The 12,756-nt window shown below is 44.3% G+C and overlaps 1 protein-coding gene across 1 annotated transcript in view; it reads right to left on the reverse strand.

Moving 5' to 3' along the window:
• LOC117532307 (pleckstrin homology domain-containing family G member 3) overlaps positions 1-12,756 on the reverse strand; it is an 86,284-nt gene that overhangs the window by 23,577 nt on the left and 49,951 nt on the right. Inside the window, 1 exon segment of the mRNA XM_034195628.1 lies at positions 5,479-5,820. Coding sequence (XP_034051519.1) covers positions 5,479-5,820 — 342 coding nt within the window.

Below are 12,756 nucleotides of genomic sequence, written 5' to 3' on the forward strand. Positions count from 1 at the left end.
GGAGGCAGCTGACAGGTACCGGCAGGCCAAGCGTGCCGCAGCCCGTGCGGTCGCAGAGGCAAAAACTCGGGTCTGGGAGGAGTTCGGGGAGGCCATGGAGGAGGACTATTGGTCGGCCTCGAAGAGATTCTGGCAAACCGTCAGACGCCTCGGGAGGCGGAAGCAGCTCTCCACCAGCACTGTTTAAGGTGCAGGTGGGGAGCTGTTGGCCCTGACTGGGGATGTTGTCGGATGGTGGAAGGAATACTTTGAGGATCTCCTCAATCCCATCGTCACGTCTTCCGAAGAGGAAGCAGAGACTGGGGACTCAGAGGCGGACTTATCCATTACCCAGGCCGAAGTCACCGAGGTGGTTAGAAAGCTCCTTGGTGGCAAGGCTCCTGAGGTGGATGAAGTCCGTCCTGAGTACCTTAAGTCTCTGGATGTTGTGGGACTGTCTTGGCTGACACGCCTCTGCAACATCGCGAGGCAATTGGGGACAGTGCCTCTGGATTGGCAGACAGGGGTGGTGGTCCCTCTGTTTAAGAAGGGGGACCGGAGGGTGTATTCCAACTACAGGGGGTTCACACTGCTCAGCCTCCCCGGTAAGGTCTATTCCAGGGTACTGGAGAGGAGAATTCGACCGATGGCCGAACCTCGGATTCAAAAGGAGCAGTGTGGTTTTCGTCCTGGTCGCGGCACAATGGACCAGCTCTTCATGCTCGATCAAGTGCTCGAGGGTTCATGGGAGTTCGCCCAACCAGTCCACATGTGTTTTGTGGATCTGGAGAAGGCATTCGACCGTGTCCCTCGGGGCACCCTGTGGGGGGTGCTTCGGGAGTACGGGGTCCTTTGCTAAGGGCTATCCGGTCCCTGTACGACCGCAGCAGGAGCTTGGTTCGCATTGCCAGTAGTAAGTCAAACCTGTTTCCAGTGCACGTTGGCCTCCGCCAGGGCTGCCCTTTGTCACCGGTTCTGTTCATTATTTTTATGGACAGAATTTCTAGGCACAGCCAGGGTGTAGAGAGGGTCTGGTTTGGGAACCACAGAATCTCGTTTCTGCTGTTTGCGGACGATGTGGTTCTGTTGGCTTCATCAAATCAGGACCTTCAGCGTGCACTGGGGCGGTTTGCAGCCGAGTGTGAAGCGTCCGGGATGAAGATCCGCACCTCCAAATCCGAGGCCATAGTTCTCGACTGGAAAAAGGTGCTTTGCCCTCTTCAGGTCAGTGGAGTGTCCTTACCTCAAGTGGAGGAGTTTTAAGTATCTCGGGGTCTTGTTCACGAGTGAGGGACAGATGGAGCGTGAGATCGATAGACAGATCGGTGCAGCGTCTGCAGTGATGCGGTTGCTGTATCGGACCGTCGTGGTGAAGAGAGAGCTGAGTAGGGCGGCAGAGCTCTCGATTTACCGATCGATCTACGTTCCGATCCTCACCTATGGTCATGAGATTTGGCTCATGACAGAAAGAACGAGATCGTGAGTACAAGTGGCCGAGATGAGTTTCCTCCGCAGGGTGGCTGGGCGCTCCCTTAGAGATAGGGTGAGGAGCTCGGTCACTCGGGAGGAGCTCGGAGTCGAGCCGCTGCTCCTCCACGTCGAAAGGAGTCAGTTGAGGTGGCTCGGGCATCTTTTCCGGATGCCCCCTGGACGCCTCGCTGGAGAGGTGTTCCGGGCACGTCCCATTGGGAGGAGGCTCCGGGAAAGACCCAGGACACGTTGGAGGGACTACATCTCTCTGCTGGCTTGGGAACGCCTTGGGGTTCCCCTGGAGGAGCTGGGGGATGTGTGTGTGGATCGGGAGGTCTGGGCGGCTTTGCTTGAGCTGCTGCCCCCGTGACCCGACTCCGGATAAAGCAGAAGAAAATGGATGGATGGATGGAAATGGCAAATTCATCTGTCTTATCTGTAATGTAAATGTGGCTTTACTGGAGAAGGGAATTTGGAGCAGAATTTCAGACAGTTCACAAGAAATACGGTGCTATTCTAATGCTAACCCGGCTAAATCCCCTCTGCTCACTCGAAAAGTCCAAGAATTAAAAAGGCGGCAAGCAGCACAATGATTCATGATCCATAAATATGAAGAGTTATGAATGTGGCCAACAAAATTACGGTGTTCTGTTCGGGCCAGGAGTCTGAGGACACATTTATTCTGTTCTGCTGCTGCGTTCATGTACTGTTGGAAATTACAGCCTGTTTGCTTGGATTATTTTTATGTGGGTGGGTGGGGTCTGCTTCACTGGTCTCAGGCACCTTATTTAGGCCAGAATTAATCTTTTGTGTGGATACAATGAATTATTTTAACAAAAATAAAACAAAAACCACACATCTGCCACAAGCAACTGCTGAGTCTTCTACCTGAAATTAAAGAATTTCTGAAACGTTCAAATCATGCAGAACATGCACAGCTTTTCGATTTGAAAGCATATTACATGTGCTATCAAGCAGGTTGCAACGTTGTGCAGGTACTGCAGAACTTTCCACACATGGACACAGAACTTAAGCACCAGGACACAGAGTGGGCGGAGCCTGAGAGTGCACGTTATGATGATCACGTGCAGAGCATCTTGTCAGAATTTGACAGGTGCTTCACTGACTTTGCATCCAAAGAGCCTGTTGTCAGTTTTCTCTGTTTTCCATTTGGGCAAAATATAGATGTGGACTGTATATCCTCCAAAGTGACATCACTCTTCAACCTGGATCCTCACACTGAAAAATGACACTGAGCTCAAATCCAGAGCAACACCTGACATGAACGTCCAAATCTGGACTCTAATGCAAACAGAGTGTCTGAGTGCCTGATTACAGCTGCTCTCAGCTCCTACTGTCCCGACTATGAGAGACCAGCTTCCTCCTCTCGGGGCCAGAAGTCACACTAAGGTAGGGAACAACTTTTCCAACTTGAGGCCAGTCCGAGGCCTACTTGTGCTTATTCTTTTCCACCATGCACATTTACTTCAATGATGCATTATTATTGTTAAAACTTGCCAGAAAATTGTGTTATTATATTGGTGCACAATATACTGCAGCTACGCTGTGGCGTTCCATATGGCTCTGTAGATCTTGATACACTGTCAACTTTAAAAGTAGATCTCGGTTCAAAAAAGGTTGGGCACCCCTGCTGTAAAACATGTGCTCAGATATTTAAATCAGGTGTCTCACATTTCTATTTATCAAGTTGTTGTTGGCTGATTAACTCATACAGCAACAGCTCCACTAGATGGCAGCATACAACAGAAAGATTTCCCCTCCAGCTCCATTAATTACAGGTGGAAAGCTGTGGAAGATATTTGCATCCAGGAACGTTCACAAGCAAAATGTTGATCACAAAATGTTGGCCCACAAAAAATTAATCCACTTATTCAGACTGGGAGCAGCTGGAGATGAAGGACCTCACCCAAATGGAAAAGCGCGGCACAGATTTGTGTCTGTGTGCAATATTCTCAGGTAAAATGAGATGATCTGGGTTATTTCTGTTACATATGTCACAGAGGTGTTAAACAAGCTGTGACATAAATTGATCTAAAATCAGGAGAACATCTGTGAAAACACTCAGAGAATTGTGGGACTTTGGAGATTTTATGTAAAAGGTGATTTTGCCTAATATGACCCCTTTAATAATGATCTTATTGGCTCCAAGACCACTTCCTTTTTAAATCTGTCCATTAAACATTAAAGTCTGGGTGAAAAGCAACATGAATCAAACATTTTTGAACTTCACTCTGTGAAGCTGTTAATTAACCATCGTTAAAGGAACAAACTTCCACATATCAGACAAAACAATGACAGTTATTAAAGTACAAGGAAAAGTATTTAACATGTACTTTACCTCCATGTCTCGTTCAGCAGGAGCAAACATCAACGAGGCTGTTTTAACCACGTTAACTGACCCGTGCGCTGTGGCTGCGCTGATCACGTGATTTATGTGATAATTCTTCTGATCTGGTGTTGTTTAAAACGTGCAAAAAGGTGTCCAAAGGCACCAACATCTAACCCAGTTATTATTCTGAAAAACACTATCTACAGACCAAGTCAGTGACATCGAAAGGAGCAAAGTGCGATCATCGCAATTTTAAAAAATGAACACATTGTTTAAAATAAAATAAATGGTGCGAGATTCTTCAGCATGTTGTTTATGCTGTGGTACGTTTATCCTCCGTAAGGTTTTTGTGCAACTTTTTGTTTCTCAATTAAAAAAAAGTAAACAGAGGAGATCTTGCACAAATTCAGAGGACAGTCGACACTGAAACAGGAATCTTTCCAGAAGCAAACATATGTAAAAATAAGTTAAATGGCAGCCATCTTGGATTTCCCTTTTTTTCTAAATAATAAAACTCTTGGACTATAAGGAATGAAGAGATGAAAGAAAGACGAGCACACGGCAAACCATAACATGTAAGAGGTTTCACTCTCCACAGCTACCTTTCAGTATCTAAAAATACATTTCTGAGGAGTCACATTTCCATTTTGTAATTTACAAACTGACATCTCCAAATCTGTTTTGACTCACTGGATTCTGATAACATCACAGGAGCCTGGATAAGTTCTCACATATCCTGAATGATTGTAATCTCTGATAATTTGCTCTAATTAGATTTCTTAATTGTGTTACTCATTTTCAGTACATTCTGGATTGTTTGTGAATGTTGCGGGAAAAAACCATTATGGACGTGAAAGTGCCAATAATCAATGAAACCCACAGACAACTCGACATCGTTCATAATGACGAGCTGTGTGAATACACAACATTTTACATGTGGAATCTGATCAGAATCAGTGAAGGTTTTAATTTAAAACTCTTTTTCAGATGTCCACAATTTTCTCAAAAGGATTCTCAAAATAAATTCTAACTATTAAGAACTAAAATTCCACTTCCAGCCTAAAAACATATCTTTAATTTATTTTAAATGAGTTTATGAAGTTTTGCTTTTCTTTTTTTTTTCTACAGTTGCATTTGGAGTTCGTTTTAGAATTTCAAAAAGACATTAAAATTTCTTAAACTGTGAGGAATTTGATGTCAAACTGTAACCATGCTAAATCAAACTAATTTTATTTCAAATTAGACAAACATTTCAAAGAATAATTTAATCATCCTTGTCCAAGCTCAGGTTGCTGATGAAGATGCAGACCCTCGGCGAGAGTCCAAACAGCCGATCTGTGTCGGTTTACAGCACGGAGTGATTCCACTCCAGCTCCACACGGAGAAACCTGCTCATTGCTCTTGCTATTTCCATCAGAACCTACTCTGGTTCCGGACAGGATCAGGCGTGTTCAGAGTGAGCATGTTATCTGTGAACCTTGACTGGTCAAACTGCAGGTACAGATTTCTTCATTTCAACTGGTTATAAAACACAAGTGAATCATTTGGATATCAATAATGTACCAATAACCTGATAAATGTTACTGCGGTTTGCCGTATCCAGCGTGGGAGAAAAGTGGCAGAGAGTTTTGTGGTAAGCCAGTGACAGGAGAAAGGTCGTGAGTGTCAGAAACCCTCACCGTTGTGAAGTGAGTAGAAAGCAAAGCTCTGGCTCTATAGTGCCAGCAGGAGATGGCTGCCAGCACAGAGCTGGCAAAGTCGGCTACCTGGTCGTCTCCCATCAGTACATCCTCCTTGAAACTCTCCCCTTCCTCCAGCCCTCCCTCACTGGGTGAAGAATCCAGCTTAGGGTCTCTGTCACACAGGCTTAGCTGCTGCTGAGAGTCGATTCCAGAGCCGAGATTCTCCAAATGTGACCTCTGACCCAGGAGCTCAACTGGACTGGAGGTCAGCACGGTGACACTGGAGGTCGGCTGCAGCTCACATTTTTCCCTCAGCAGCGTTCCCTCGCTGTCGGCATGCTGTACGAGTCACACATGATTGTTCTTACAAAAGAAGCATTCGCATCGAAAACGGTACCAGTGAACTGAAACTACAAGTGAAATGAGCAATTACTTTCAAATCAATTCAATTGATTTATAAAGCCCCAAATCACAACATAAGTCACCTCAAGGTACTTCACGGTGGGGGAGCACAAGGTGAGGCGCATGCTGGGGGGGGTGTCAACCCACGAACGGGCCCCGACGTCGTCTTTGGACGGGTGCTGACAGACTGTGCAGACCAGCTTGCTGTGATTTTCACCAAAATCTTCAACCGGTCCCTGACACAGTCTGTGGTCCTGTCATACCTGAAGACCTCCACCATCACCCCCCGACCCAAGAAACCCCATAACCAGCCTCAGTGACGACCTGCCTGCTGCACTCACACCGGTGGTGATGAAGTGTTTTGTAAAATTTGTTTGATGTCATACCATGTCATTCTGAACCCCCACTTCAGACCCAAACCAATTCACTTACAAGGTCAACAGAGGATGCTGTGACCTCTGCCCTCCACACCACGCTGACCCACCTGGACCAACAGGGTAACTATGCCCCTCTTCTCTACGTGGATTATAGTTCAGCATTCAACACCATCCTTCCCCACGGCCTCATGAGGAACCTGCTGAACCTCGGTCTACCTCATTCCACGTCTTTGGATTAAGGACTTTCTGTCAGATGGCTCACAGAGAGTAAGGATTGGCCCCCACATATCCACAGCTCTCACACTCAGCACTGGTTTCCCTCAAGGCTGTGTACTGAGCCCGCTGCTCTTCACCCTCTACACTTCTGACTGCAACACCCGTCCACACCAGCAACACCATCAAGTATGCGGATGACACCACAGTGGTCGGCTGTGTCACTGGAGGAGATGAGTCCACCTACCAGGACGAGGTGGACCAGCTGACGGTGTGGTGTAGAGAAAATAACCTGCTCCTGAACACATCCAAAACCAAGGAGCCAATCATAGACTTCAGGAGAAACCAAACAGACATTCAGTTTATTATTACTGGGGGGACTTGTGTTGGAAGGGTCAGGGAGTCCACAAAGAGGAGAAACTGACCTGGGACAGGAACACCACAAACTTGGTAAAGAAGGCACAGCAAAGACTCCACTTCCTGAGAATCCTCAGGAAAAATAATATCAACCAGAGATGTTTGATGTCTTTTTCCCGCTCTGCCATGGAGAGCATCCTCACATACGGTCTCTGGGGGCAAACAGGAAAGAGCTCCAGAGGAGATCACTGGGTGCCCTCTACCCACACGGGGGGACCTTCACAGCTCTGACTGTCTCAGGAGAGCCAACACCATCCTAAAGGACTCGTCCCACCCTAGATGCTCTCTGTTTGAGCTGCTGCCATCAGACAGACAGTACAGGACCATTAAAGCAAGAACAAATAGACTGAAAAACAGTTTCTACTGCTCTTAGAGCTTTGAATGGAACCAAACAGCCAGGTCACATGACACACTTGAGTGTAATATTTGTTTTTGTGCAATAGCCATAGTTTTGTACATACTTTTCTCTTTTTATATTGTAATCCCTTTTTTGCTACTACGTTCTATTTTTCTTCTTTTTAATTGTGCTCTGGACAACACCTCTTTCATTCTGTTAAATGTTATGTTTATTTTTTTCTTCACAGACCTTTAAAGTCTGCATGTGGTTTATTCAGGTTTATATTTGGAATGAAAGGCTGCACTGGACCTTTTGCTGTACTTGTTGCAATGACAATAAAGAACCTGTATCTGTAAAGTCAAACCTCATCAACCCTTTTCATTCACAAACAGCAAATATCTGTCTCAAAACCAATTCATAGTTCCTTAAAACACTTTACGTGACCCAAATGTTGGTAGAAAACACTTTAATTTAGGCTTATTTCAAATTAAATGGACAATAAATACACTTTAAGACAGTTTAATGTTGGTTTAGAGGCTTTAACAAATTAAAGAGCTTTTTAAAACTGGCTTAATAAATCAATCTGGCCTTGATGAAAAAGGTATAAATTGTTAAAATCAGATAACACCAAGTATCTGGTTAAAAACCAATTTATAGTGGTGTACGAATTTGGTAAAAAAAAAAAAAAAAAAAAAAAGAAAAAAAGAAAAAAAAAAAAGAAAATTAGAATATTTCTAATTAATCTACACTCAACAAAAATATAAACGCAACACTTTTGGTTTTGCTCCCATTTTGTATGAGATGAACTCATAGATCTAAAACTTTTTCCACATACACAATATCACCATTTCCCTCAAATATTGTTCACAAACCAGTCTAAATCTGTGATAGTGAGCACTTCTCCTTTGTTGAGAAAATCCATCCCACCTCACAGGTGTACCATACCAAGATGCTGATTAGACACCATGATTAGTGCACAGGTGTGCCTTAGACTGCCCACAATAAAAGGCCACTCTGAAAGGTGCAGTTTTATCACACAGCACAATGCCAAAGATGTCGCAAGATTTGAGGGGGCATGCAATTGGCATGCTGACAGCAGGAATGTCAACCAGAGCTGTTGCTCGTGTATTGAATGTTCATTTCTCTACCATAAGCCATCTCCAAAGGCGTTTCAGAGAATTTGGCAGTACATCCAACCAGCCTCACAACCGCAGACCACGTGTAACCACACCAGCCCAGGACCTCCACATCCAGCATGTTCACCTCCAAGATCGTCTGAGACCAGCCACTCGGACAGCTACTGAAACAATTGGTTTGCATAACCAAAGAATTTCTGCACAAACTGTCAAAAACCGTCTCAGGGAAGCTCATCTGCATGCTCATCGTCCTCATCGGGGTCTCGACCTGACTCCAGTTCGACGTCGTAACCGACTTGAGTGGGCAAATGCTCACATTCGCTGGCGTTTGGCACGTTGGAGAGGTGTTCTCTTCACGGATGAATCCCGGTTCACACTGTTCAGGGCAGATGGCAGACAGCGTGTGTGGCGTTGTGTGGGTGAGCGGTTTTCTGATGTCAATGTTGTGGATCGAGTGGCCCATGGTGGTATGGTGTTATGGTATGGGCAGGAGTCTGTTATGGACGAAGAACACAGGTGCATTTTATTGATGGCATTTTGAATGCACAGAGATACCATGACGAGATCCTGAGGCCCATTGTTGTGCCATACATCCAAGAACATCACCTCATGTTGCAGCAGGATAATGCACGGCCCCATGTTGCAAGGATCTGTACACAATTCTTGGAAGCTGAAAATGTCCCAGTTCTTGCATGGCCGGCATACTCACCGGACATGTCACCCATTGAGCATGTTTGGGATGCTCTGGACCGGCATGTACGACAGCGTGTACCAGTTGCTGCCAATATCCAGCAACTTCGCACAGCCATTGAAGAGGAGTGGACCAACATTCCACAGGCCACAACTGACAACCTGATCAACTCTATGCGAAGGAGATGTGTTGCACTGCATGAGGCAAATGGTGGTCACACCAGATACTGACTGGTATCCCCCCCAATAAAACAAAACTGCACCTTTCAGAGTGGCCTTTTATTGTGGGCAGTCTAAGGCACACCTGTGCACTAATCATGGTGTCTAATCAGCATCTTGATATGGCACACCTGTGAGGTGGGATGGATTATCTCAGCAAAGGAGAAGTGCTCACTATCACAGATTTAGACTGGTTTGTGAACAATATTTGAGGGAAATGGTGATATTGTGTATGTGGAAAAAGTTTTAGATCTTTGAGTTCATCTCATACAAAATGGGGGCAAAACCAAAAGTGTTGCGTTTATATTTTTGTTGAGTGTACATTAAATCCACTTTAAAACAGTTTAACCTTGGTTTAGAGGCCATAACAAATTAAAGAGATTTTTTTAAATATGTATAAATCACTATCTTTGGTGTAAAAGGAAGTCTGAAATTTTAAAATCAGCTCAGAAACAGCAACTATCTGGTTTAAGAAAAAAAAAAAAAATCAATTTACAACATCTGAAAAGCATTTCAATGACCCTTTAATGATAAAACTTTTAAATTACGATTGTTACAATTCCTCCACAATAAATCGAGTTTAAGACAAGGTAATGTTGGTTTAGAGCTGATGAAAAATTTCATGGCGTTTTAAAATTGGTGTCACAGACGGAACGGTCCGCCCCTAAAATTAGGTCCGTCTCTTACATCTGCGCATGTGTCATTTCAGACCACAGCAGCTCGTCTGAGACAGAGTCCCTTCACCCAAAGTGATGAAATGGATTGTGATTATGAACCATCAAATCATAAAGGTAAAACCTCTTAAATCATTCTAAAGTCAGTTTTGAGCAGAAACAAGGTGAAATTCCATGACCCTTTGAAATATCCAATGCGCGGTGAACGCATCAGCTAGCAGCTCGATTGCTTCCACCGTCTTTTATGTGAAATAATGCTGAATTTATGTGTAAATGATTGAGATATCTGGTGTCTTTTTCTCGCTCTGCATGGACAGCATCCAGACATCGTACAAAAGCTTCAGATATCTGTCGCTGAGACAGATGATGACTGGAGGCAGTTTGAAGCAGAAACGATGTTGCGTCATGGGGGGGGGGGGTTTAGGGGGACCGTTCGGTCGCCGACACTGGTTTAAAATGTATACAATAAATTGTTCCAGCCTTCCAGTAAAAATTTAATTTTTAAGTGTTTCAATTGGTACAAAGTAATGACTTGCAGTATATCCAGAAAGTATTCACAGTGCTTCACTTTTTTCACATTTTGTTATGTTACAGCCTTATTCCAAAATGGAGTAAATTCATTTTTTTCCCTCAAAATTCTACCCACATAATGACAACATGAAAAAGTTTTTAAAGTTTTTGCAAATTAAAAAAAATAAATAATAAGAAGAAAAAAATGGCAGGGGTGGTGGACAAGTGGTGAATGTGCTTGGTTTCCGTGCGGAAAGTTCCTGGGTCAAACACCACATTTCTGCATGTAATGTGGAGTTGTGTCAGAATGGGTATCCAGTGTAAAACCTGTGCCAAATCCACATGCAGACCCATCTCAGATTTGTTGTGGCGAGCCCGAGTGCAAACAAGGGAGCAGCCAAAAGGACATATCAAAAATAATAAAACTAAGAAATCACGTGTCCATAAGTATTTACAGCCTTTGTTCAATACTTTGTTGATGCACCTTTGGCAGCAATTCCAGCTTCAAGTCTTCTTGAATATGATGCCACAAGCTTGGTGCACCTATCTTTGGGCAGCTTGGTCCATTCCTCTTTGCAGCACCTCTCAAGCTCCATCAGGTTGGATGGGGAGCGTCGGTGCACAGAGATGTTCAGTCGAATTCAGGTCTGGGCTCTGGCTGGGCCACTCAAGGACATTCACAGAGTTGTCCTGAAGACACTCCGTTGATATCTTGGCTGTGTGCTTAGGGTCAATGTCCTGCTGAAAGATGAACTGTCGCCCCAGTCTGAGGTCAAGAGCGCTCTGGAGCAGGTTTTCATCCAGGATGTCTCTGTACATTGCTGCATTCATCTTTCCCTCAATCCTGACTAGTCTCCCAGTTCCTGCTGCTGAAAAACATCCCCACAGCATGATGCTGCTGCCACCATGCTTCACTGTAGGGATGGTGCCTGGTTTCCTCCAAACATGACACCAAAGAGTTCAATCTTTGTTTCATCAATCCAGAGAATTTTGTTTCTCCTGGTCTGAGAGTCCTTCAGGTGCCTTTTGTCAAACTCCAGGTGGGCTGCCATGTGTCTTTTACTAAGAAGTGGCTTCTGTCTGGCCACTCTACCATACAGGCCTGATTGGTGGACTGCTGCAGAGATGGTTGTCCTCCTGGAAGGTTCTCGTCTCTCCACAGAGGAATACTGGAGCTCTGGTAGCGTGACCATCGGGTTTTTGGTCACCTCCCTGATTAAGGTCCTTCTCCCCCAATTGCTCAATTTAGATGGGCGGCCAGCTCTAGGAAGAGTCCTGGTGGATCTGAACTTCTTCCATTTACAGATGATGGAGGCCACTGTGCTCATTGGGACCTTCAAATCAGCAGAAATGTTTCTGTACCCTTCCCCAGATTTGTGCCTCCAGACAATCCTGTCTCTGAAATCTACAGACAATTCTTTTGTCTTCATGCTTGGTTTGTGCTCTGAGAGAGTTATTTACATTGATTATTAAGATTCTACTGTCTGATAGACAATTTGTGAATGTTTAATCAGCGCCTCTATTTTGTCATGTGATAATTTCACAAGGACACAATGGAAACAAGCATTTGTTTTATCATGTTATCAGTATATCATTGGTATTTTCACCTCTGTATGTTAGTAATGATTTTACAAAATAAACTCAATCAATAATAAATAATATTTTATTTACCTTTTAACGGTGTCAGCAGGAGGGCGTGCGTGTGTGCATACAGGATTTTTTGAAAAGCGCAGAAGTTAGCTTAGCATGCATGCTGACGTCTGTGAGGGGTTATCATCTTACAAAAACAGCATTTTCAGTTTTAGAAGTGTTTATTTCTTGCTAGCTTTTACACAATATATGATAAATGTGTCATATTTACACAGAAACAAAGCAGTTTTGGCGCGCCAGAGAGACCAGCCACTAATGTCATGGTGCCGCTCTACTGTGACTGGCTGTCACCCCCCCTCCAAAATGGCTTTGGATGATTGATTCATAGCATTAAAACACAAAACAGAATGTGACTTTTTAACCTCTTAAAATAGGTCAAAGTTAGTCATCTCTGAACTTGTCCAAAGTCTGTGTCCCAATAATGTTCCCTGCGAATTTGAAGACTCTGGCAGTAACAGGACTGGACTTATGCTGAGCACAGACAGACGGATGGATGGACGCAAAGTCTTCACAATACCTGATGGCCATATTTTGATGGCCTCGGGTAAAAATGTGGAAAAAGTGCAGTGCTGTTAATACTTTCTGGATGCCCTATAATATAAGCAACAAGTTGGTCGTCATCATGTCCCAAGGTTCTTGAAATGGAGCAA

The sequence above is a fragment of the Thalassophryne amazonica genome, chromosome 19 (genome assembly GCF_902500255.1).
Source record: "Thalassophryne amazonica chromosome 19, fThaAma1.1, whole genome shotgun sequence".
NCBI lineage: Eukaryota > Metazoa > Chordata > Actinopteri > Batrachoidiformes > Batrachoididae > Thalassophryne > Thalassophryne amazonica.